This window comes from Lissotriton vulgaris, chromosome 7 (assembly GCF_964263255.1).
Source record: "Lissotriton vulgaris chromosome 7, aLisVul1.2, whole genome shotgun sequence".
Classification (NCBI taxonomy): domain Eukaryota; kingdom Metazoa; phylum Chordata; class Amphibia; order Caudata; family Salamandridae; genus Lissotriton; species Lissotriton vulgaris.
This window is the reverse complement of record NC_141695.1, coordinates 113,156,248-113,183,732: the sequence shown is the minus strand read 5'-3', so window position 1 is coordinate 113,183,732 and position 27,485 is coordinate 113,156,248. Positions and strand designations below refer to the sequence as shown.

The 27,485-nt window shown below is 44.9% G+C and overlaps 1 protein-coding gene across 1 annotated transcript in view; it reads left to right on the top strand.

The window, feature by feature from the left end:
* LOC147700942 (uncharacterized) overlaps positions 1–11,870 on the top strand; it is an 89,170-nt gene extending 77,300 nt beyond the window's left edge. Inside the window, exon 5 of the mRNA XM_086929279.1 lies at positions 11,740–11,870. Within this exon, the coding sequence (XP_086785405.1) occupies positions 11,740–11,870 (131 nt within the window). The remainder of the gene's footprint in view (positions 1–11,739) is intronic.
* Positions 11,871–27,485: the final 15,615 nt, after the last annotated feature.

The following is a 27,485-nucleotide window of genomic DNA, read 5'->3' as shown; positions in this document are numbered from 1 at the left end:
ATGGAGTAGGGGCAACGGTAATATTCTCAGGGATATTATTAGATACAAGAATTTGGAAACATATAGGGAACATATGGCTAATGGATGAAGCATCAGAGGAAATGATGTAGGTCCTCTGTGTTGTTTAATCCATTTGGCTGTCTACTGTCCAATTCAATAATGAATTTGGATTCCAACTGCCGCAAGCACTTTTCTCTGTTTCCACCTCGCGGATTATCCTTCACAGCTCCGATAACAAAATATTTTAAATCCGCTAGATTGTTTTGGTGGATTGCTTTGAAGTGTCTTGCGACCGGATACGTGCTATCGTTATTTACGATTGCACGCAGGTGTTGCAGGATTCTGACGTGCACTTGCTGCTTGGTACTACCCACATACCTAAGCCCACAAGTGCACGTCAGGATATAAACTGCATAGTCAGTTTTGCAGTCATAGCATCCCTGAATTTTTTGCTCCCTCGGGCTAAATGGTGTGTTGTATTTCTTGGTTGTTACGCCAAATTTACAAGCCCGACATGAAGAGCATTTGTAAAAACCATGTTTTTCAGGTAACCAGAACGTACTTCTCTTTTTGATACTGAGGTCTGGGATGCTTTTAGCTATTTCACTCCTCATAGAGATGCCTCTGCGGTATGTTATTGTGGGTTTCTCAGGCAATTCTGGTGTCATGACTGCATCTGTCTGTACTATCGACCAGTTTCGATTGATTATAGATCGAATTTGGCGATGCTGGTTATTATAAGTTAGGATTAACCTGGGTGTATTGGAGGTTTCCTCACTTTCCTGCAATTCATTTCTTTCCAAATCACACAACAATGATTCCCTGGATCTACAATTGGCTTTATCCAAAGCCTTTTGTAGACTGTATGGCGCGCTAAAGGCAAGCTCGTCTGCGCTCGTCCGCGATGAGGACGCGCCTAGCGCCACAAACCCTGTTTGTCTTAGCCTGCAATCGTCTGGCTACACCCGCGACACGTTGCTCTACCTACGAGGGTACGCACACGAAGGTAAGCTCACCTTTGAAGAGACTGCGTCTCCCTTAACTGATTTCACTCATAAGGGCCTAATTGCAGGAGGCCTCCTGAATGTCAGATCCTTACCGAAGCACGCCACCGAAATTAATCTTCTTATAGATTCCCACCACTTAGATGTACTTTTTCTGACTGAGACCTGGACACACGCCAACTGTGAGACCGACTTAGCTTCTGCCTGCCCCTTAAATTTTAACATCCTTCATCTTCCCATACCCAAAGGCCGCGGTGGCGGAGTTGGGGTCATCTTCCGAGCCGCGTGGCAGATTAATACCATTGATATCGATCCGGTACCTGGGATCGAGCTCTTTGGTCTGGCCATAAACTGTCACTCTGGAGGCATATTTACGGTGATCATCTGCTACCGACCGCCTGGGGCCTTTCTCCTTTCGCAACAGCAAATGCTCCTCACGACCATCACCAATATGGCAACCTCACATAGCAAACTTATCATTCTAGGAGATTTCAACCTCTGGCCAAATGGCAGCCTGGACACCGGGTTGGGAAACCTTCTATTGTCCTGCGAGAACGTGGGCCTTTGCCAACTGATTAAGGCCCCCACTCACTCTGCAGGCAATCGTCTCGACCTCATCTTTTCGAGTCCGGGCCTAACTCAAGCAGGCGACATTCTGCCTATGAGCTGGACTGATCACTCGCTCATTAAACTTTATATCAATAATGCCACAATAAGAAAGCCCAAGAATCATCCGCCACCACAATTCTCTTACCGAAACTGGAAAGCTTTAGATAAACTTAGCACTTCCACCAAAGTCTTCGAAGTTCAGGATAGATTCTCTCCCACTAATTCAGTGGAAAACAATTATAGATCCCTTAGTTCGAGAATCACCTCCATTGCGGACTCGGTTGCCCCTCTAAAACATTGCAAACCCAAAGGTAGAGCACCTGCTCCCTGGTACAACGAGTCCCTCAAATCCCTCAAATCAGCCTGTAAACAGGCTGAGAGAAAGTGGAGACGAGGTTACTGCAATATCAACAAAGCCCGCTGGAAAAAGTCACTCCAGGACTACAAAACTGCCATTGCAGAAAGTAAGGCGAACTACTACTGCTCTACTATAGCCAATGCGGCCAATAGTTCTAAAAGTATATTTCAGATCCTGGACAATATCATGCATCCTGACTGTGTTAAAAACTCTATTACCCCATCTCAGACCCTTTGTGACAGTCTCGCTCAGTTTTTTACTGATAAAATTGAGACTATCATCAATAATCTGGCAATGTCTCCGGCACATCTTCACTTGACTCCTCCTGAAGTTGGCTTCACCAATCCTGACTGTCCAAGGTTAGCCTGTCCTCCCCTGAATGAGCTCCTGGACTTCCCTCCTATCTCTCAAGTAGAGTTTGAGAAAGTTGCATTGGCCATCACCTCTGGATCCCCCCTTGACCCTCTGCCTCCGAAAATCTGGAAAGCTTGTGGGCACGAATTATTTCATACTTTACGGATGATTTGCAATCAATCCCTCAGGTGTGGTATCGTCCCCATTTCCTGGAAGCAAGCGCTCATCACCCCGCTATTAAAGAAACCCACGCTGAATCCAGAATGTCTGTCCAACTTTCGTCCTATATCACTTTTGCCATTCCCGGTGAAGGTACTCGAACGTTGGGTCAGCAACTGCCTCTCAAACCATCTCGAGCAGCACCACGTCTTAGACGAATTCCAATTCGGGTTTCGCCCGGCCCACGGCACTGAAACTGCTGTGCTCACTGCCATGGAGGAGCTTCGAATGCGTGCAGACAGGGGCCAAGCCGTGGCCTTGATTTTATTGGATCTGTCTGCCGCATTCGATACGGTCAATCATGGGATTTTGCTTGAGAGGTTAAGAGAGGCAGGGATCGCTGGTACGGCCCTGCTTTGGTTTCATTCATATCTTAGTGACAGACAACAGGCTGTATCCCTTCCCCCATACCAATCGGCCTTTTCCCCTGTCCCTCACGGTTTTCCTCAGGGCTCCTCTATTAGCCCGATTCTTTTTAATGTTTACCTGAAACCACTGGTTCTGCTAATTAAATCGCACAAGGTGACCACAGTAAATTATGCAGACGATACTCAGCTGTTGCTTTCTTGGGAGGGCGAAGAATCCATCCCCTTAGAAGCTTTTCACAACTGTCTAAGAGACACCGCTAGCTGGTTGCACCGGAATTCCCTCCAGTTCAACTCCGCGAAAACCGAGGTGTTGTTCTGTCCGGCGAGCCGCATTCCCCGCCCTCTGCCTGCTGAGTTCTGGCCCCCGGAAAACTCTAACAACCCACCACCCGTCACCAGTGTTCGCAATCTGGGCGTCATGCTAAACCACCAGCTGAGCATGGAAACGCAGGTCTCAAGAACAGTTGCTACCTGCTCAGCCCTCATGCGCTCACTGCGCAAGGTTCTGCCTCTCTTACCACCCCCGGCCCGAGCATTGATAGTCAGGTGTACTATTCTCAGTCGCCTTGACTACTGCAATGCTCTCCTGTTTGAATCCCCTGTGACACTACTGGACAGACTCCAACGAGTTCAGTCGGCAGCAGCCAAACTGGCTCTTGGTTGGACCAGAAGATCCTCTGCCACCGCTGCGCTGGCCGAGCTGCACTGGCTACCGCTGAAGCAGCGTATTGCCTTCAAGGCCCTCTGTCTGGTCTTCAAGGCACTACATGGTGCAGGACCTAGACCTCTCCAACGCCTGTTCTCGTGGTACACACCCACCAGAACACTTAGGTCTACAACTGCCTGCCTGGTGAAAGTCCCCAAATATAAGAAGTCCAGGATCGGAGGCAGATCTTTCAGAGTGGCTGCAGCTAAGCTGTGGAACAGTTTGCCGGCCGATGTCCGCCAAATCACTCATCTCCTACCCTTTAGGAAACGAATCAAAACTTGGCTCTTTCCTTCACCCCTTTAGCCTGCTAGTTAAAGTTCAACCTCCCTGTCTATAAACCCAGGAGTAGCCACCAGCGCCAGGATACCTGCAAGGTGACAGTTGCGCTTAATAAATGTTTTAAATAAATAAATAAAATAAGTATGCCGAGTAGCCTCTTCTACGGACCCTTTCAATTGCTTCTCGCATGCATATATTTTGTTGTTCTTCACTACTGCATATGCGTTTAATCCTGAGAAGCTCTCCGTAGGGAATGCTATCAATTAAATGTTTTGGGTGAGCACTCGAGGCATGTAACGTTGAGTTACCGGCAATAGATTTTCTATGCAGAGTTGTCCTCAGTCCACCATTTTCTACATATACTCTTGTGTCCAAAAAGTCTACTTCATTGCAACTTAGATTTGAAGTAAAATTAAGATTCATCTGATTTACATTGATGTCGCGTATAAAATCATTGGCACTTTCATTACTCCCCTTCCACACAACAAACACATCATCAATGAAGCGTAACCATACTTTTATGTGGTCGCCATATTTTGAGAATAGTTCTTGCCTGAGTGTCTGCTCCTCCCACCAGCCAACCACTAAACAGGCATAGCTGGGGGAGAAGCAAGACCCCATCGCCACACCTCTGCATTGTCTGTATATCTTTTTGGCAAATGCAAAGTAGTTGTTGTTGAGGCACCAGTCGATACTCTTTATGATCATTTTATTATGTTCATAGTTCTCAATTGATCTTGTCGATAGGAAATGTTTGATCGCATTTAATCCCACTTGATGATCAATGCAAGTGTATAGGGATTCAATATCCATTGTTATCATTTTCATTCCATCTTCCCATTCAACATTGCTAATTTTGGTTAAAAAATCACCGGTGTCCTTTACATAAGAGGGCAATTCTTTGACCAGATCTTGCAAATAATAGTCAATGTACTGTGATAGATGCTCACTGGCACTTTCAATGGCCGATATTATTGGGCGTCCTGGCACCGGTGTTCTCTCTTTGTGGGTTTTGGGGAGAAAGTATATGGATGGTAATACAGGTGAATCATTCCATAGAAAAGTGTATTCGTCTTTTGAAATCATATTGTCCCTTTTACTTTGTAGAAGATGTTTCCTCAATGTTTCCAAAGCTTATATATATATTCACCCCACCACCGCTGGTTTTGGGAGAAGAGCTGGCGTGGGCGGTCCCGTTGCAGCCACCAGCTGGCTGTTCAATTCGCTTCGCAACACACCAAGATTATTGATGAAAAACGGGACACCCAGAGCTGCAGTGTACAAAATGTTTATTCGGCAGATGAACAAAGTTCCACTTTTCGCCATTACGGCTTGGTCACGCTCGTCTCGTGGTTTGCGATACCTTCATTTAAACAACACCCATAAGTGCACATAATGACATCACAAGTGAAGGCGGCGGCTATCTTGTAGTGTGAAACTAACCATGGTTGCATGACATTCATGATTGTCTTTGCCCTAAATATTGGTTATATACATGTGTTATTATTTTACAACATATACAATAAATTGTAAAGAAATGTGGTGCCATATCCGCGCGAAATTCATAGTTATGAACATTATTAGTTATACTCTTCGTATTGCATTTTACGATATCGTGATTTCACGTGTATATTTTATAAATCAATGAGACCCATGTCATAAATTAATAAGGCAAAGTTCAAAATTAGTTCTTAACGCAAAGTGCGGTCTCGTGATAGGTCAATATCTCATGGTGTCACAGTTTGTATTCTACCAATCCCATCCATTGTGGTCGACTTGTTGTTATGACGACCCTATGTTGTTATCAACCATTGTAGCGTTCCACCACTTCCCCAAAATGACGCCCCAGTGGGCAAAAATGTTCCTCAAATGTCCTCGCAATTAAGCCCCAGTGGGCACGAAGGTAATGTCAGAATTGAGGATATAGTTCCAATCTGTATTTATATCCATCAGACGCTAAGTTCATATTGTTAGAAATGTCACTTTGGTAGAATCTCAGTGCAAAACAATAATATCAATTCCATATTGGGCCGCCACCACGTGATGCATATGTTCCTGTGAATAAAATAGATTATGTTACAATTAAAATCCAGATAACCGCGGATAACAGTTCAAGACATATTCTTAGTCATATAAGTGGATTGCCAGTTCTTCCGTCACATTTAGACCTTTTGGTGTTAAACATTCGAAATCCACAATGTATTTAGACTCGAGTTTCCTAAGTGACAATTCTTGATTACCACCCCTTACTCCCAAGTCCACACTGTCAATGACAACCAGTTGCAGCAATTGTTCATTTTGCATATGCATCTCTGAGAAATGTCTAGCAACAGGGTAGAGTTTATTGTTGTTGTGTATGGCTCTGAGGTGTTCTAATACCCTTTTCTTAGCAGTGTGTTTGGTACTGCCAACATACCATTTGTTGCAGGGACAAATCAGAATGTATATGCTATATGGTGTGTTACATGATAATCGTTTCCGGATTGTAAACACTCTTTTGCTGTTGGGGACCGTAAGAGTTCTACAATCTTTGCTGAATTTGCAGGCCTTACATTTTCTGCAACATCTAAAGCCCCCCTCATTTCTGTTAGGGTCATTTTTGGATGTCACATAATTGTGGCTAAGTTCATCTCTTAATGATTTGCCCTTCCGGAATGTTATTTGCGGATTATCAGAGAGATATCGTGTTAAATGCATGTCCGTCTGGAGGACATGCCAGTGTTTCTGAAGACTCTTACGTATAGTATGGGCTTGTTCAGAGTAAGTGGTAATAAATCTTACTGTGTCAATTGTTTCATCGGTGGTACGGGGAATTAACAGTTCTTCTCTGTCTTTCAGAGCCACGCGATCTTTTGCGTTATTGATTACTTTAAGACTGTACCCCCTGTTCAAAAATCTCTCACACATTACATTTTCTTCCTTCTGATAGGCCAACTCGTTACTGCAATTGCGTTTATCTCGCAGTAGTTCCCCATAGGGTATGCTGTTTATTAAGCTACGGGGATGGCAGCTGTTAGCATTTAAAATGCTGTTGCCCGCTGTTTTTTTCCGATATAATTTGGTGTTGAGTAAGTTATTTTCAACTCCCACAATTACATCTAGAAATTCTACTTCTGTTTTACTGAAGTTGCCAGTCAGGGTTAGATTTAGTTGGTTGTGATTCAGTTTGTCAATGAAGGACTGTACTGAATTTATGTCTCCACACCAAATAAAAAAGATGTTGTCTATGTATCTCAGCCACAGGGCCACCTGATCGAATTCTGCTATTTCTCGGACGACCTGCTCCTCCCACCAGCCCATGAAAAGATTTGCATAGCTGGGGGCGAAGCAGGTCCCCATGGCTGTGCCCTGTGACTGTCGATACAAGACTTCATCAAAATAAAAAAAATTATTAGTGAGACAAAATTCAATCATCTCCAACAGCATTGTTGAATGTTGTGAGAAAGATATAGATCTGGTTTTTAGAAAATGTTTCACAGCTTGTAAGCCCTGATGGTGTACTATGCTTGTGTATAAGCTGCTAACATCTAGTGTAGCTAGTACAAAGTCTTCTTCCCAGTGAATGCCATTTATGATTGTAAGAAAATGGGTGGTGTCTTTGGTGTATGAGGGGAGAGATATTACATATGGTCTTAAAAAGTAATCAATATATTTGGACGTGTGTTCCAATAGTGATCCTATTGAGGACACTATTTGGACGGCCCGGGGGTTTTTTTGGGTCCTTGTGAAGTTTTGGGAGCAGATATAGTATCGGTATTCTCGGGTGTGCACAGTATAAATATTGGTATTCTTCTTGCTCCACTAGCCCTTTGTCTTTCCAATCACAAAGCCTTTCTCTGTATCTGATGTTAGAGCCCTGTAATGCATCTCTACTGCTTTTACAGTAACATTTATCGTCACTCAATTGTCGATAACCCTCCTGTAAATATTTGATCTTATCCATTATCACCACATTTCCACCCTTGTCACTTTCCCTGATTACAATAGTATTATCTTGTTTCAGTTGGTCAAGGGCTACAATTTGGTCAGCAGACAGATTTTTCCTCCTTTGAGTGATTTTTTGGTATCTCATTTTGGTCAAATCTCTTACAACTCCCCTCTCAAAAACATCAATTGCATCACATTGTACATTGGGTAAGAAAACCGATTTGGGTTTAAAAGTAGATCCTGGATTTAATCCTGTGTCAGTCCCCAATAGTTCCAGATCCGTGTCAGAAATATTAGCAGGGTCAGAGTCTAATATATTTACCAATGCCGCATCATTTGTGTCAAGATTAAAAATGTTAGTAGAGGTACTTACAATTTCCTTAGTCTTGGGTTTCGTCGCATACCACTTTTTTAGTTTTAGTTTCCGTGCAAAGAGAAATAGGTCAATCCTAGTGTCAGCAAAGTTCATATTTTTTGAAGGGCAAAATGATAATCCCAAGGCAAGAGTTTTTTCTTCTTCCTTGGTGATAGTTCTTTGCGAAAGGTTGACCACCGTCATATTCATTTCTGAATTTTCGTGCTCCTTGTTGTCATTCCCATGGGAGCTTTGTTGCCGCTGGCGCCGCCTCTTTTTTGCTTGTTTGTTGCGGCGGTTCCGCCTCTCTGCCCTCGACCTCGACCTCTTACAGGACTTCCAGTCTGGTATGTTTCGTTTCTTGTCTTGCTGATCATTTGAAACTGCAATAAAAAATTGGGGTTTTTTGATGGCCCCTCAAGTGCATCTTGGTTGGTTTCTACTGTGGAAGCATCCGAAATATTTCCATCTGAGACATCACTTTCTATTACCTCATGACTCGCATTGGTGTTCAATGCTGTTGTTATAGCAGCTCCAGTTTTTTTGTCGAACAAATGATCATACTTTTTTTGAAAAGTCAGAGTGCGGCCAGCTTGGTAGTCTTTATAATCTCTGATGAATTTCCTCTGTTTTTTTGCTGTAATCTCTTCCTCCAGTTTCTCCATCTTGATGGTCAGTTTTTTGAGGAACTCCTCCAGTGCATCCTTTGACATTAATTGGCTCACTTCTTCTGTTAACTTTTCTATCTCCGCCAATATTTTCACTCTGTCTTTCATAGCATATTTAACTAGGATTCGCATCATCGTAATGGAACATGCTGCTGAGTTGTCTGTCCATTCCTGCAGCATGTCCTCGTCAGGATCCTCATACGTAGGGACCGTGAAGATACGCAGCCCCCTGGGTACCCTTTTGACCTCGATATATCTTTGCAGTGACTCTGCTTCCCACCACTTGCCCAATTCTTTTTTATATAGTCTCTCCAGTGCCATTAATTTGGTTTGCAGGTTCAGCTCTGGTCCCACATTTACTGCTGCAGTGGTTCCATGGACCGTGGTGTTGGGATCCGTCAGAAAACTTTGTTCATCTGCCGAATAAACCTTTTGTACACTGCAGCTCTGGGTGTCCCGTTTTTCATCAATAATCTTGGTGTGTTGCGAAGCGAATATATATATATATATATATATATATATATATATATATATATATATATATATATATATATATATATATATATATATATATATATATATATATATATATATATATATAGCACTGTATTGCCAGATCAAACATTCAAACATTCTAAGTTACCCCTAAGGTAGTCCCTAGATGCCCAATAGGCAGAGTGTATGGTATTTAAAAAATAGTGCACATATATTTAAAGTTTTACATGTGATAAACCTATAAAGTCATTTTTCAGTGCAGCAAGACTCGCCCTCTCATAGGAAAAGGCTGGGTTACATTATAACACCTTCTAATGATTAACATTAGTAGGGGAAAGTGAGAAAATGCTTCAAGGACTCATTTTAAAAGCAATTTAAAATTCAACTTAATGTGAAAGTCAGATTTTATATTACTATTTTGGAAATGACACTTTCAGAAAGCTGTCATTATGCTGCCTAAAATGGAAAGGCTTTACTGTCAGTGTGCAGTGTCACCTGCCCCTTTACTGTTCCCCTGGAGTGTTACATGTATTGATTCCAGACAGTGGACAAAGGACCTTGGATGTGAGGAGGGGTGTTCATCTCCTCAGTCGGATGGCCGGGGGCTTTACCCAGCCTCTTTTTTAGTTTCAAAAGGGGCCTACCCTGCCACTCACAGATGAGGCTCACTCCTAGGCTTGCCTCCCCTTTGTCTCTCTAATCAAGCTGGCACCAAACCAAGCGGGGGTAGTAGAACTGACCAGATCTAATGTAGGGGGTGGAGAAAGGAGTGGCCCCCACACACAAGCAGGCATTGGGTATAAAAATCAGACTCCACGGACCTCTCATTGGAGCACTTCTGGACCTGTGAAGATTAGACTTACCAGCCCTGAAGGAAGACTGGACCTGCTTGCTTTGAAACTAGGACCCCATAAGTGACTTCAGCAGTTAGTTGGCTGACCTCCTGTGTGAGCTACAGGGACACATCAAGCATCCAAAAGCATGTTCCTGAAACTTAGCAGCTGACCAGTTCCAATTGGACCTGCCCTGGACCCTGCTGCTGGCCTCAGTTGGAGTGAGCCATAACCCCAAAGTAGTGCCCCCACGTGCTGGATGCTTGGCTGGTGTTAGTGTAGACTCCCCTTGCCCACACTACGAAAACTGGGATTAGAAACATTTTGCCAACTTTCCTTTCAGAGAACCGGTGGGAGACCAGGAGCACCATTGACATCAAATCACCGGTCAAATTCATGGTTTACCCCAATAAAGGAGATCATAAAACAGTTTAAGTCCAAAAGCAGAGGCTCCATCAGGACTGATGCGAAACAGCAACCTGTCGACATTGAAATCCTCCTGGGAACAGACTTTGGACCTCACCTGCTTTCAGCTTTCCCGTTATTGTAGACGACAGCCGAAGGGACCCCACTCTTCAGCAACCCTCCGTCATCAGGCCCTCCATCGGATCAAGCTTGCAGCTCAACCCGCCGCTGACAACTCGTTAATGGCCTCTATACCCCAGAAAGATTTTGAAGTCTGAAGGTAAACTTTCCGCCAGGATGTACCTGATCCCTGTCTCCGACCCTTGCTCCATCACAGTCAGCCTTAAGTTTTGACTTTGACCCAGTCAAAAAGGATTTCGTAACCGCGGTTGTTACCTTGTTTTTAATCTGTGCTATTTTTCACCAGTTCTACTGATTTTGTGTATTAACATATTCTCTCTTTTTCCAACTTGGTTTGGGATTTTTCCTGTGTTGTGTACTCTACACATTGCCTCTGAGGTAAGCCTGACTGTTTCTGTGCCAAGCTACCAGAATGTCAAGCATAGCTTTAGTTAATGACTTTTTTATTTCATGCAACCATCACCTCTCTACCATTTACATCCCCAACTTCTTTCAAGGACACCTACCTTACTTTCTTTGCGCTGCCACTGAAGCAACTTCCACAAATAACAACAGTTCCATCTTCCCCTCCTTCTGCCGTTCATTAATCCAGCACCCTTTTCCAGTCTTCCCACTAAGTACCTTTCATGCATGGCCGCAGCGGGCTCTGGGGAGAGACTGATAAACATCTGTGCTCTGATGTGATCTTTTGATTGACGGATGCAGTATCCTCCTGAAGAGTGTTCATTGGGTGCCTCTTCCACTGGCTTGGGGCAAGTCTTAGGCAAGACAATATGTGATGGCAGCTGAGCTGACTATAGCGAGGTGCCATGCGGACCGTACTAGCGGCATCTGGGCCCCAATTGCCAGGGCACAGGATCACAATGACTCTTCCAAGAGGCCAGCCAATTCATGCATTATCATTGTGTGTATGCTAGAGTTGGGTTGTTTGAAGAATCTCGGTCTAAATCATTAAATCTTAGATTGTGTATTACTACTGATTACTGAATCTTGTGTATATGTTCTTGTTCCACAGGGGAGGTATCCCAGCTGTGGAGCCTGCGTGGGTGCATTACCAAAGAGTCCTGCGACCGCAACGCTTTGAACCCTGCAGGAGAGAGGATGTACCAATATGATTTCAAATGTACACCCCCCCAAATAGTTTGAGATGGCGCATACACCTGCATGATGCCCAAGCCTAGAGTGAATGCCAGTAGTACCACTACATAAGCACCTGGCACCCACAACACAATGCTAACGCCGTTTTTAATGAGAGGTAGCTAATGCTGACAGTGATTGGATGTATTGCAGCCTCCAAGCGACACATGGAAAAGAAACATGTTGTGTGATATTCGCAGAATTCTCCAGGAGCCATTTTGCCACCTTGCCATCTCCGCTTCATGCATTGAGCCACCCCAGCCTGGAATGAGGACATCCCCAGTCAACTCTGGTTGGCCTATTTTTATGTAAACAAATTGTGTACATTGAGCCCAGCTTAAGTGTTCCTTCCCTAGCAGACTTAAGGAGTCACAATAAAGTCTTTATTCTCAACAACACTCTCCAATAAATTCTGTACATACAGATTGTGTAAACAAATAATATGGATTTAGTCAGTCACAATGTATGAAGCATGCCATGGGGAGGAGCTTCAAAGAGGGTTTTCTTATCTGGATGTTCCCACTATGCTTTTCATGTATTCATTGCCTGCACAGCATTGGGAGATAGAGAGTGATTGTAATCAGGCTTATGAATGCCTCAAGCTCTGCCCTCTTCCGTTTCTTCATGCTCCATCATCATGACCTCCCACTGTCAGCTCCATCTCCATGAACAGTGCTTGGCCATCATTTGCATGGAATCTGAAGCAGGGTGCCTGCCCTGCCACTGACCTGCGTTTCCTCCTTGTGCCCAAGAGATGATGGGTGACATCATGACCTAGACTCGCCTGTCTCCCCACTCTGAATGCTCAGGCTTTTCCACTATTGAGGGGTTCCCCCACTCTGCTCTGCTCCAGTGCTTCGCTTCAGACGTCAAAGCCTCAAATATCATGAAATATCCTTGGTTGTTTGTTGTTGATGCTTGATTAAGGCCAGATTGTACAGGGACATTGTTATCTGTCATTCTTTACCAGACTAACATGCACACCCTCACAACACTGAATTTTGACAAAAATAAATAACATTAGTTTAATCAGCTGCAACAATGAGTCAGTGTCTTTTCTACAGATTTGTGATGGCAGTAATTTTGGAAAAGGGAATTAAGGTGAAAAATTAGGTTATATTTTACAACTGTAGATGCCAACGTCAAAGAAAGATCTTTATTCCATTGATTGGGCTGTAAAACAGTGGTGATCCGGACTCTACTCAAGTCTATGAGTCTTTAGGATTAGATAGTAGGTGAGACCATGTTACTGTTGAATAGTATCCTGAGTGAGACACAGCTGTGGTCTACCCTACTGAGGAGCAGAGCCATGAGTAACACTACCAAGGGCCCACTTACAAGGATTGGTACTATGCATCGCACCTGATGAATAACAATACCATGGGGCACGTTAGAATTCGGGAGCGATTACGAGTTGCTGGGGAATAAGATTCAGATTTTGGGTGTTTAACGCACCAATATCTGCATGACACAGATAAAGCTTTTCCTCTGTTAAATTTTGGCAGGTTTGACCTACAGAATTATGATGAAGGTTGGGGTATTTAATGCATCCGATAAATATCGGGTTCCTTAAATAACACTGAACTCGTAATTCCGACCCCTGTGCAAACAGGGGTTTTATGTCAGATATCGTGTCCCCATTGGACAATTTATAAACTAGAAGAAACACTTTCAGTCTCACCAGACATCAATCAATTAAATCCATTCAATGTAAGCAAGAGCGAAGATGATGCAAACATAGTCAGAAATAAAAAAAATTACACAATTTATTATACCAACAATAAAAATCAAATTCAAAATGAAAGTGATTATACATATATCCTATCACATTGCATACAAATAATCATAACACAGTGGGAATAAAACATAAAAACGTTTCCAATAAAATAGAATGGGATACAATAGTCAGACTTAAATTAATCACACTCCAAATTTGTATAAATATCTGTAAGATGGAGAAGTTGTATAGTCCAATGACTTAGCGTATCACAATTCAAAATGGCATCAAACAGGGGTTTTACACGAGGGTCGGAAATAAGGACCCAATTGTAATCCGGCCCTACGCAATGTAATAAACAAAAAGTGGTTCTGTCGGGTTTATGTCAGTTATTTCTGTCAGCGCACTTAGTGTTGCGTATGCATTCTTTCTTATTTTAACATTCGCATCTCAACTGCCTAAACACAGAAAACATTTTCGCAAACAATAAAGCGCATGACTCAAATTGCTGTCTACTGCTTATGTTTTATCTAAAATATATCGTTCATATTTATTCACATATGTGAATAAATATGATAAATATGTGCTTTATTGTTTATGAAAATGTTTTCTGTGTTTAGGCAGTTGATATGCGAATGTTAAAATAAGAAAGAATAACATATGCAACATTAAGGGCCGATGTAGGTGGCCATTTACCGGCCGGTAACGGCCGATTTCGGCCGTTACCGACCGGTAAATGAGTTTTTGGGATGTACTGGGCCAATTTTACCGATTCGGTAAATTTACCGAATCTGTAAAATACCGAATCGGTATTTTTACCGATTCGGTAACTTCCAGATGTAGGTGGGACTCTTCTGAGTCCCAAAGGCCTTTCAGATTCGGTATTTTACCACCCAATCCAATTGTGTGGTAAAATACCGAATCCAGGTGTGCATGCACACCTATGCCATGTGACAGACAGACATGCCCATAGGGCATATCTGTGTGCCACATGGCACACATGCCTGTATTTGGGGTGATAGAGGGTGTCAAAGGGACACCCCCTGCACCCTTGCTGGAATCGGTATTTACCGAATCGGTAAATACCGATTCGGTAATGCCCATTGATTCCTATGGGCTTCAATGCCCATAGGAATCAAAGGGCATTACCGAATCGGTATTTACAGATTCTGTAATACCTACACCCCCCCCCTCTATTTTACCACTTCTTAAATACCGAATCGGTAAAATTCAGTTTTTAAGAAGTGGTAAAATAAAATTACCTACATCTAGCCCATAGTGCGCTGACAGAAATAACTGGCATAAACCCGACAGAACCACTTTTTGTTTTATTACGAAATACCCAGGTTCTGAGGGACACAGGGTCACCCCATTTTTGTCAAACCTCCTATGTAGTGTAAGACACCAACTCTAAGACCTATTTAAGGTTAGTTAAAATTTCAGACTGTTGAGTCAGATCCCATCAAAGATGACTGGCTTGAGGCTGCCAAAGAGCGAGGCTTTTTCGAGTTAAGTGGAAACTTGAAGTTGACCATGAGACAGAATCCATTCAAGCAAACTGGATGCTAAAGTATTGCTTCAGTCAAGTAAATGGGGTTCTATATCTGGACATGCTTGTGAACCCAATTAAGTCAAAGTCTTTAATGGAGTTTTCCATAATCAAGACTCAAGGTGAAAATTTTGGTGCAACCTTTTGTGCATTAACTGCAAATAAAGCCTAGAAACACACAACTGTCTACAACCTGGATGAAGAATGAAGTCTTAGTTCTACAGCCTGATGAATACCTGCTTCTCCCATCTTACTTGATGAGCTGAACCCCTTAGGTTATAAAATCCTCCATATTTGAAGCAGAGCTACAAAGTAAGTGATCACAAATGGCTGTCTACAGTTCACCAAGTAGAATTTCAATTGTTCCTCATTTAATTCCAAACCTCTTAAATTCTGCGCTGTAATATCCAAATCTCTGGTATGGCAATTCCGTCTTGGGACATATCTACAACTTGGCCAATAACATCCAAACATTGTCACAGTGAATCATCATCAAACTCTTAGATGTCCCACCAAGGCTAGGATTGAGCTAGCCAAAACACTCCCCCACCAAGAAACATGGCACACATTTTTTTTAAACATCTTTTTATTAAACAATAATAAACATATACAATACAAAAACAGACCAGAGCGCCTTGAGTGACTGTCAATGCATACATTGAGAACATAGACCTCCACCAGAAATGATAGACAGAATACAGAATTATAAAACGCGGGCTCAGGCGTCCTCCGGTTCCATATTGTCAGGATCCACCTCAGGTGGTGTACAGATGTCCCCCCGGAAGGCGTTCCACGCACCCCAGACCTTGCCCCACTTACGGGGTCGCCCTCTTGATACATACACGGATCTCTCCCGGAACATACACCAGTCGAGGTCTTCCATCCACTTCCTAACCCGAGGCGCTAGGGCAGCACCCCAGAGTTGTACAATATTGCATTTAGCTATCGCAAAAGCTAATGCGATAGCAATTCACGGGATCTTTGATTGTTAACGACCACAAGAGACAAGGGGGCAGAGTAGAGTAGGCAAACCCAACCAATAAATTCGGGGCCAAACCCTAACTTCTCCAAGACGGCAAAGAGATACGGCCACTCCACACGGTCAAAGGCCAATGTGGCATCCAGGGGCAACAACCCTGCTGGTTCATGGATGCGAGAAGCACCGGCCACCACCCCGTGAAGCCGTCGGAGATTTAGGGCGGTATTCCGACGCGGCATAAAACCGGACTGGTCCGGATGCACCAGCGTCCCGATAACCTTCACTAGGCGGGCGGCGAGCAGTTTGGCCAACACTTTGGGTTCTACATTTAACAAGGAGATCGGGTGGTACGATGAACACTCTAGGCGCAGCTTACCATCCTTATAAATAAGCACGATATTAGTAATTCGCTGATCATATGGTAGCACCCCGTGGTCCCTGCTCTCAAAATACATGTCTTTCAGGTGTGGGGCCAGACAGTTGGCATGGAGCTTAAACAGTTCAATGGGAAGACCATTTGGGCCCGAAGCCTTGCCGGAGTGAACCCCTCTGATGGCCATCGCCACCTCATCATTCGTGATGGCGGAGTCCAAGAAGTCCCTGTGCTCTGCCGACAGAGCCGGCATTGGAATATCCCGGATCATGTCAGCATTTTCTCCCACAATGAAGTCCCCCGTCGAGGTATAAGCCTCCTCGAAGTAGTGCACAAATTCGTCTACGATTAACTGAGGGTCCGACGAGACCGCCGCACCCATGATACGCAGTTCCGGCACAAACCCCAATCGCCCTTTTCCAACCATGCTATCAATTTTCCGGCCTTGTCACCATGTTCCTATATTCTACTCTGCGTGGTGGCATGTTGCGTCTTTGCTCTGTCACGCATCAGGGTCTTGTACTCGTCCCGGAGCAACCAGAGGCGATGCTCCGCCCCAGGGTCACCCCCGGAGGAGACAATAGCCTCCACAACCAATAACTCCGCCTCCACCCTATCTATTTCCTCTCTGCTCTTCTTCTTCTGCCCAGAGACAAGGGAGAGAACCTCCCCCCTAGCGACAGTTTTATACGCCTCCCACAGACAACACTTCGATGCAACCGAATCGACATTCTCCCGAAAGTAATGATCAGTAACCCGTGCAAGTTCCTTCCTGACAGTGGGGTCTTTTCGACGCCATGCATTAATCGGTGCCACTCTTCCCACATCTCCCCGTCCGATCCGCAATCGAAGCCATATCGGTGAATGATCAGACACCCCCCGCACCAAATGAGTCACTTCCTGAATAAAAGCCGCCTGAGACACTGGTAACAAAACATAATCGATTCTAGAAAGTGAGTGATGCGCCGCGGAGGCGTGAGTGTAACTAACATCGCTGGGGGGCCGGAGGCGCCAACCATCCACCAGGCCCGTTGTGGCAATAAAATCCGCCAGCCATCTACGGGAAGGCAGAAGGGTTCAGGAGGGGTGTCTGTCCAGTTCACCATCCAATACCGCATTGAAGTCCCCACCCAATACCATGGTCCAATAGGCAGAGTCAAAAACACATGGCCCAGATCGCGAAAAGTACCCACCTGCAATGATGGGGGGACATATATAGACAAAAAAGTTACAGTTCTACCCTCCCATAACCCGGAGATTCCGACATATCAGCCTCCATTGTCAGACCACGTCGACTGGATAGTGAGGGGAAAGGAGTTCTTTACCAAGATCCCTACTCCTCTAGAGCTGGAAGTAAAGCCAACATGTGCCACTAATTTATAGCCTCCTCTATAAAGTGCCATACAACGCTTACCCATGAGATGGGTTTCCTGTAGAAGCGCCACGTCCGGCGAGTGCCTTCTAATCAACTGACTCACCATAGTGCATTTAATCTTATCACCCAAGCCATTCACATTCCAGCTAAGGACGGAGAACCCCAAGCCCAACCTATCCGAGTCACATCGGAGTCTCCGAAAAAGAACAGGATAGTCATAGGCACCCATAGCCAGCTCTGGTCAAACGAAACAAACAACTCAACAATCGAGTCCCCCCATGTAACATTCAAGTCGACACAGAGAAGAACCCAACATCCAGACCCCCAACCGCCCACCCTGCACCCCTGCATGTAGCAATTGCACATCCCCAACTCGCAGTGTGCCTGTTGCCCACACTAACTGTTATCTAAAAGTAGAAAATACGGAGGAGAACCTTACGACAGGTCGCCCGCCCCCACCACCCCAAACCGACCCCACTCTACCCCCGACCAATTAATACAAAAAAAGAGACTCAATCAAAAGTAGTCTAAAGGAGGCAGGGGGAAAAACTGCCCCCACCAAACCCCTGCGCCAGTGAAAGAATCAGGGCAACATTACAGCCTCGAGTGATGCGCTATTCTCCATTGTCTGTTCGGGTCTGTGTCCCCGAGTCCGGGTCCTCAACTCGATCCAACCAGTCCGACACCACCTCAGGATTGTCGAAAAACCAAGTCTTTTCATCATGTTCGATCCTCAAGCGGGCGGGATACAACATTGAGTATTTCATGCCTTTGTCTCTTAGTCGCCGCTTGACGGCCATGAAGCCTTGTGTCTGTCTCTGTACCATCTGCGTGAAGTCGGGAAAAAACAACACCGAAGCGTTCTCATAAGCCAATGGCCCGGTGGATCTCGCCGATTGCAGAATAATATCCCGGTCATGAAAGTTCAGAGCCCGGGCAATGATGGGACAAGGAGGTGCCCCAACCTTCCGGCAGCCTCCGGGAATCCTATGTGCCCTCTCCACCGTGAAAAAATTACTGAGGCCCTTCGGCTTTAGATGTTTGAGAACGATATCTTCGACAAAGAGGTCCGGGGTCGCCCCTTTGGATGTCTCCGGAACCCCCAAAATGCGAATGTTATTACGGAGGGCCCGACCTTCATACTTATCAAGCTTCCAATCAAGCTGGTTTTGGGCCGTCTTGAGATCTTGAACCTCTCGCTGGAGCTCAGAGACATCTTCAAGGAGACTTTTCGTCTTGACCTCTAGGTTCTTGACCTTCTCCGTTGTTTTGGTAAGGTCTGCCCTGATGAGGCCCACCTCGATCGTAACGGTGTCCCGCTTAGTGTCCATCTTGCCCAAGGAGGATTGGACCCCGGTTATGGCTGCCATTAAGTCTTTCATAGCAGGGTCCCCGCCGGCTGTGTCGCCGTCTGTGCCTCCAGCCGGTGGTCGTTTCGTTTCACCTGGGGACCCCTTGAAGTTAGCATATTTGTCAATGCGGTTCGACTGGACCTGTCGAGTGGCTTTCGAGGTCTTCTGCTGTATCTTATCAGAGTCCCTCGCAGCCATTTCAACCGCCAATGCAGGGGAAACCCACCACTTCTCAGTCGAATGTGGGCAGATCCTGCAATGATCAACCTATGGTCCGTGTGTGGAAACCCACGTCGTCTCGGCTGCTACTCGAGTGCGACAAAACAGGATCCGACCGGCGACTTCCGGTCCAAGAGGCCGATGTTGTTGCACTCTGCCCCAGGTGACCTCGCACTCGGGTCCCCGGTCCTCGAAGCCACAGGCCCCGATTTTCCCGACGACGGTATTCGGTCGCCGCAGCCACCAAACCAGCCAGAATTTCACCTAGCGACTCAGGTGTTGGTCCCCCACCTGATGGTATGGACGGGGCTCAGGATAATGTGCCGGATAGTCGGTCAGGATGTGGCGACCGGCGGAGCCGATGCTCAAGCGGCCGTCGTGGTCGCTGGCTCGGCTCCTCCCCGGCACACATTTTATCTGCTTCCACTATCTTTACCACAAATGCTGCTCTTTTTAAATAAATAAAAAGGATCATTCCTTTTTGGAGCTCTAGGGGCAGCTGAAAACTTGTGTGGTTCTGCTGAGCTGACTTATTATTTGTTAGCCCTTTCTTCTGTGCCGTTGACATCTGTGACTCCACAAGCAAGCTGACCAACCGAGCTACAGGAACGGAGTTAGAGTATGGCATGCTTTGTGCATGAACTGGCAAACTGCAACATCAGGTCGAAAGGCCATTGCACCTAAGTCACAAAACACTGTTGTTTTATTGTACATTTGTGTGTTGTATTGTGTTAGGGATGACTGGCCTGCTATATATTCTCCCTACTCTTTTTTCCAATCTTGTTCATATCTATTATACAGAAGACGTCATCTAGACACGAAGAAGTATGAATTTGGAGGGCTCAGAATGTTGGCTTCTTCTCGGTCAGGGTGACTGTAGAAAGCTGGCTCTTTATATAGTGGACCAAATACTAGGTACACTGTGTGAGGAGTCCAGGCAAAGTCCAATTGGTTTACAGAGGCACAAATGATATCCCAAATGCTCTCTTTTAGGGTAGTGTGGGCGAGCAGTTAGGTGTATCAGAGGGTAGTGCTAAGCATTTGTTGTACTCACATAGGCAATAAATGAGACACATTCAAGAATATATTCAAGACAAATTTAGAAGAAAAAGCCATATTTTTATATAAAGTTTGATACCAAGAACTTCGGTTGTAAGTAAATAAATTTGTAAATATTGAATTTTGCAGGTAAGTAAATCAGTTACTTAAATTTGCCTTCACCCACAATGCTTTCCTATAGGAGAAACAGCATAGATAGCATACAAGCATTTATTGTCGGCTTCTGGGGGTCTCCTTCAAGTCTTAAGGTCGTAGGTGGCCAAGGTCTCGTTACCTGCACCTTTAGGGTTTCTACACCCTCTGTATGACCACTTCCGATGGGAAGTGGGCATGACACTGATCCAGAAAGCCTACTTCTGCCAAAACCAAGATGGGGAAATTCTAATAGTCATGTCCACTTCTGGTTGCCCTCCTTAGGGGTGGTACTAGCCTGAGAGGGGGACATGCCTCCTGACTAGCTATTTTTTCTGAGTGTCCCAGTGCCAAATGGGCCAGTGCTAGAGGGTGGCATTTCCCCGGTGTGTGGAAGCTTTGGGTCGTATATCAAAGGAGGCAGAGGCCTTTGAAACCTCCTGCCTTGATATGCTAATAAGTTAGCCACCCTGCTTGGAGGAGGTCACAACACCGGAGCAGGCATTGTTTATGCCCTCAGAGAGCTCTGGCACTCACCTACAGGGGGTCTGAAACCTATTAGCGGTGGCACCTACCTACACCTGTCAGCCAGCACACTAGTAGTCCGTAGGTTTTCAGGGGGCACCTCTAAGGTTACCCTCTGGGTGCATGCACTAATAAATCCATCACTGGAATCAGTGTGGGATTATTAATGCAAGATGTTTAATACCAAACCAAACATACTTGGTTGCAGTGAAGCCATCATGTAACTGGGAAGCTTATGGATACCAGTGTCCAGCACATGTACTCAAAATGAAACCTGCTGTAGGGGTGACTTACTTATACTTAGGGCTCCCGGTTTTATGGTATTTATCTTTTTTGCCATTTCGTCTGTATTTATCCATATTTAGTTTTGGGGCCTTTTTTCTGTATTTATCCACATTTATTTTTGCCGCAAGCAAAAAACGATGCTACAGCTAGTATTTTTCCACATTTATTTAAATTGACAATGCACACATGCGCTCAGTTGTTATTGGTCAACACTATACATTCATCTGAAAACAAACTTTGCCATTTGCAAAATGTCCCAAATATGCTTAAAAGTGCTATCACACCCAGTCAGGAGACTCAAACAGATGGAGGCCTGATGACCCCTCCGAATAGGCCATTGTTATGGGCCTAGCAGGAGTCAGAATAAGAAATCCCCGTCTGCGCCTGCAAGTGTTTGCTTGTTGCGATAAAGCAGATAACACGCTGCTCAATTTCAATTTTTATGGCAAGCTCCCCATACTGGAGCGTTGGTTTTGCCATCTTAGTTGTGCAAGTTTTCCCTGTGCTTAGGGCATCATTGTGGCTCCGTAAATAAAGCCCTCTGTGGCGGAGCCCTGTATTTGCCCACACAGGTTCAAAATTAGTTCAATGTCAAAGTTTGCAAAATCACTCTTTTTTCCAAGGATGTGGTGTCCCCTTGCCTGCCACTCAAGCGAGCCGAGGGGACGTCGAGGAGCGCTCTGGAGGAATGTGGGGGCGTGAACCTGATTTTAACAAAGAAAACCGAGTGTGGAAAGCGGGAAAGCAGGTCCATGTCTAATGAGGGTATGGGTCTCTGTGCCTTAATGCGGGGGTGCACTCGAGTAAGGGTGCTGGCCCCACTGATGTTAAAAGGTGGATTTGCGGGGGAAAAGAAAGAGGGCTCCCTGCCCTGTGACTTAAAAGGGAGAATCCTTGCTCTTTAGCGTCTGCCACCGGCCGCCGTTTTTAGCACTACCAGGACGCAGACTCACCTTGCAGTTGATTCCCGGTTTCGGCTCGCCCCTCTCGGGACAGAGGAAGGTACTGTGGGCTGGGTTCACAGGTGGCACATCTCAGGGTTTAGGGGCAAGCGGCGACATCATGAATCCCTTGTGGCCGGCGATTCTGGTCTTTCAAAGACCTGTGAAGTACTCAGGTGCGTCTCAGCCCGGGCTGACGGCTCTTAACCCTTTAAGGAGGGGGACACCGGATGGCAGCACAGCAAAATTTACTTGTACTATCCCATTTTTATATATAAATACAGATAAAGGAAAACTTGTTTTCCGTCTGTATTTATATGTAAAAATCAGTAAAAACGGAAAACCGGGAGCCTTACTTATACTTTATTTAGTGTCTGCAGGCATGGCACCAGGACTCGCAACCGGCAATGGTAGTTTGCATGTTGGTGCTGCATGTAGTGTCTGCAGTCATGGCCCAAGGACTCGCAGGCTGCAATGGTAGTTTGCATGTTGGTGCTCAGGAGTCTCTTAGGGTAGCACAATATATGCTGCAGCCCTTAGGGCCCCTCTTGACCATATAGTAGGGCAGTGTTCTTCAATCTGTGGAGCGCGCCCACTTCCACTTCAATCTAACCTCAGTCCGTCTGTGCAAGTCTTAGAGGATTCTGGTATGTGGAAGGGGGAGGGAGGGGAGATCGATGGGGCAGGAGGTGCCTGTTCTTTTGTCATGCTAACTCTCCCAGGAGGGGGTTAATTCACAGAGCTGACACCTTCAGCTGCAGTGGGAGGCAAGGAGTCTCCTCTGCTAAAACCGAAAGCAAACAGACATGCTTTTGGTTTTAGCAGAGGAGACCCCTCACCTCCCACTGCAGCTGAAACATTTCAGCTCTATGAATTAACCCCCTCCTGGGAGAGTTAGCTCTTTCCAGAATGGAGACAAAGTTTCTAGAGTTAGAGTCTCGGCAATGAAGCTGAACATCCTGTGATTCTGGGCAAATCACTTAATCTCCCTGTGCCTAACATAAAAAATGAATATGTCCTCATGTAATGCAACTGGTGCTATGTAAAGCGCTCTGATACCTAATTCAGGTAAAGATTGCGCTATATAAAACTCAGTAAAATAAAAAAATAAAAAATAAAACAAGCATTTTCAATGCAATAAGTCTCAGCATTAGGAAAGTGTGAGCTATTGGTATTGTAAATGACATACTTTTTAAATATGTGTTGCCTTTGAAGATATATAAATTAATAGCATCGTTATTCACAAAGCCAATAGCTTACACTTTCCTAATGCGAGTGCTATTGGCTACGGCAATGCTTGTTGGTAGCAAGCAAGAACAGTGCTGTTGTGGAGCTGAGTGATGATGTGGTTGGGCTGAGTGATGTGATGGTGTCCCAGAGTGATGTGGTGGTGCACCAGAGTGATGAGGTGGTGTCCCCGAGTGATGTGGTGGTGCCCCCGAGTGAAGTGGTGGTGTCCCCGAGTGATGTGGTGGTGTCCCCGAGTGATGTGGTGGTGTCCCCGAGTGATGTGGTGGTGCCCCAGAGTGATGTGGTGGTGTCCCCGAGTGATGTGGTGGTGTCCCCGAGTGATGTGCTGAATATGCCCGGAATGTGCGCGTGGCGGTCGAGTCCAGAAATTTTTGTCAGGTGGTGGGGGGCCCAACATCTAAAAGAAAATTCAGCTGGGGGGGCTCAACCTACAAAAGTTTGAAGACCTCTGTAGTAGGGGGTACCATTTAGTAGGGTCTTATAGGTTGTGCTATAGGTATTGCCCTTTGGGGAACATGGGTAAAGTTTTAGGCAAGGAAATTTGGCACTGAGGACCTGGATAGCAGAAGCTCAGTGTACTTCTGCCAAAATTGCAGCAGATACCAGGCACAAAGTGGGGTGAACATGTAAAAAAGGGGGACTTTACTACAATGACTATCCCCTATCGATAGTCTGTTTTGATGCAATCACAATGATGGGGATACATAAGGAGGTAACCTCTTTCAGTATGACCAAATTATTGGATTGTTACCGGATATAAGTGATTTCTCACCGTCAGTACATTCTGTCTTAAAAAACGGGTTGGTATTGTAATTGTGAGTATATTGATATGCTGCAGATTTAAATATCTAGGTTATTGGTTCCTCTTATATCCCAACATAAAATGTAATAAAGAGAAGGAAGCACCTACTGGGACTGGACCCTTTTTCATAATATCTCTCTTTCACCCAGGCATGGCAACAACTGGAGTTTTTTTTTATTGACTTACTAGCAGCCCATCCCGACGTTGTCCAGGTATGAATTGCTGCCGGCCAGTAGTATATTGTTTTGTAGGATTTCATTTTGATAGCATTTCTTATCTGTGACAGGCCTGTGAAACGCTCCGATTCACAGTGTACTGCTGATGCACTTAAGAGTGTGCGTTCAGTAGTGTGTGAACTCGAGTTTCCCTACTTTATTTTTCCTTGCAATATTATATAGCGCGAACTCGACAACATGGCATGAGCACAATTTACATTACAGAAGAACACAATCATTTGTGGTAGGCAGGGGGAGAAAAAGCGATTTGCCTGAATTCACAGGATGTTGAGCTGATGTCGAGATTCGAACGCAGCTCCCCAGCTCTAAAGTTCGCAATTCTAGAACTTGTGGCGGGATGTGTGTCTAAAAGTGTGTGTCAGTGCTGGCCATCAATGAGAGAGACCTGTGCATTTTTCAAATCAGTGGTGAAAAAATATGAGTATAGTATACAGCTAGGAGGTTTTTTTGAGTTACCAGAGTGATTAGGCGCACAACCTGAGTGGCCGCAAGGTGAATAGTAATATGAAGTAGATGGTATAGGCAATAGGGCGAGCGGTAATCCCTCACAACCGCTCAAGGTTGGACCAAGATGATCCACACAAATAGCAAGCAACAACAAAGCCCCTGCACTATACAAATTAGAACATTCTTGGGAATGTTAGTGTCTTTAGAGATGATTAGTTGTGTACATCAACACTTTCGGAGTGACTTTAAGAGAATCACAATCCTCCAAGTCGAGGTATAAAAGTTCAAGAGAGACGTTCTGTTCTTGGTGTGAAGTGTCAGTTTATTGTTCCTTTAATTAGGCCAACACGTGTTTCATCGAAGGGAACACACTGCGAATCTTCAGGGCCTCATGTAGACACGTGAAATTCGTGTTGGTAATGTCTGTTTAGGGCGGTGCTTCGATTTATTAGTTTTTGGGTAGTCAAAGATTTCGAGAGAACGCTGTCCGCGTAATGGATGGATCTTGCTCGTTAGTAGTATGAGCTGTAACCGGGAGGAGTCGAAAATTATACGAACAGTAATACTCTGCTTTCACATAGGCGGGTACACCTTATTTCAGTTAAGCTCCCTCTTGAGGTTCCCGGCGCCGTTATTGGCAAACTGTATAAAATTCTGGAGTTTTCCGAGCGCATATTCAAGTTTGGAAGTGACACTGAATGAGTAGGGTTTTTTAATGTTTTTTTTGCGGTTTCAAAAGAAGGTATTGTACTGATGGCTGCTAGAGTTTCAGACCCTGGGAGCACTTCCGGCAAATGATTGTTCAAGAGTTTTTGTTTTCTTTCAGGTATTATGAAGAAGTCTTCATCACTCTATTGAGGAAGCTTTTCACTTCAGGTGGGACCTATTTAAGATTCATTAGAATCAGCAAGATCTGATCACATTTTTCAGATCTCATGGATAATCTGGCAGCCGCATGGATGGCCACTTTGTGACCTGCTTACTGTCCAAAGATAAGACAGGGCAACAGGACATCCAATGTTTGCCCTTTAGGGTTTTGTTGAACATTTCAACCAACCCATTGAATTGTGGGTAATAGGGTGTGGTGAATTTGTAATTCACTCGACACTCCTTCCACATTGCAGTTATGTAAGTAGACATAAAGTTTGTACCTCTGTCAGTTAAGACCTCCTTAGGGAAACCCACTCTGGAAAAAAATCCCAGGAGGGCGCTGGCCACCACAGGAGCAGTGGTGGTTCTAAGGGGTATATACCTAGAGGCATGGTCCACCACCACTAGAATATAACTGTGCCTAAAACTGACGTCTCCGTAGGTAATGGACAGAGCCTACCACAGCGCCATGAAACCACCTGGTGTACGTGCGCTTTACAAATCATTCTTAACATTAACATTAACATAACAGATATTATTATTATTTGATATTATCCTCCTTCAGGAAACATGGCTGGAGGATCCAGCACACATAGAAGGCTACACCTGCTATCACTCCCTAGCCATAAGAAAAAGTAAATTCGGCCGGCTGGCGGGTGGCTTAGCAACTTGCATCCAAATCTCAAACGTCGGCAGTGCACATGAATTTACCACCAACTCTCCTGCCATAAACACAGTTCGATTACATTAAATCTTAGGGGGAAAAAAGAAGAGGTGCTGCTGATCAACACCTATATCAACCCAAAAAAGAAGAAACAAGAGTCGAAACTTCTAATGGACCACTTATATCACTTAATGTCTCCGCAAACTTCACCCAATTTAATTCTTTCTGGAGACTTCAACTAATGCATTTTAGGCTCATCCTTAAATAGTGACGTTCAGGCCCAGTCCTTCTACTGGAATATTCCAACTCAATCCTTCAGCAGCCAACGTAAAACCTCCAAGCCAGCGAAGGAGCTGTTGGAAGACCTGGAGCACATCAGCCTGAGGGTCCTTTATGGAAGATTCCCTGAGGACTCTCCATCTGTGGCCTCGTTCAACTCAGGCAACGCAACCTCTACTATAGACTACACACTAGTCTCCCTCCCACTTTTTCATCATATACTGGGCTTTAACCTAGGAGACAAGGGAGATAGCGACCACCGCCCCCAGGAAGTCTCTTTTCTTGCCTTTCCGGACTCAATTCTCCCCAATCCAACAGGACCACACGCCTGTCACACCATGAATCTTAAACTAATTAAAACCTTGGTCGCAAACAAGATGGAGGTACTTCAAGTAGCAAAACTACAATTAAACAGTTTAAATTATCCTATGGGTAACCCAGTAACCATATGGGAAATCTTTACGGCCAAATTTGCAAACACATATTCAACAACAGTACGGCACTTCCCATCTTTTGGCTCCAATGGCACAGGGAAGATTTCAAGCACCTAGAGACTAGCCTTAAAAGAC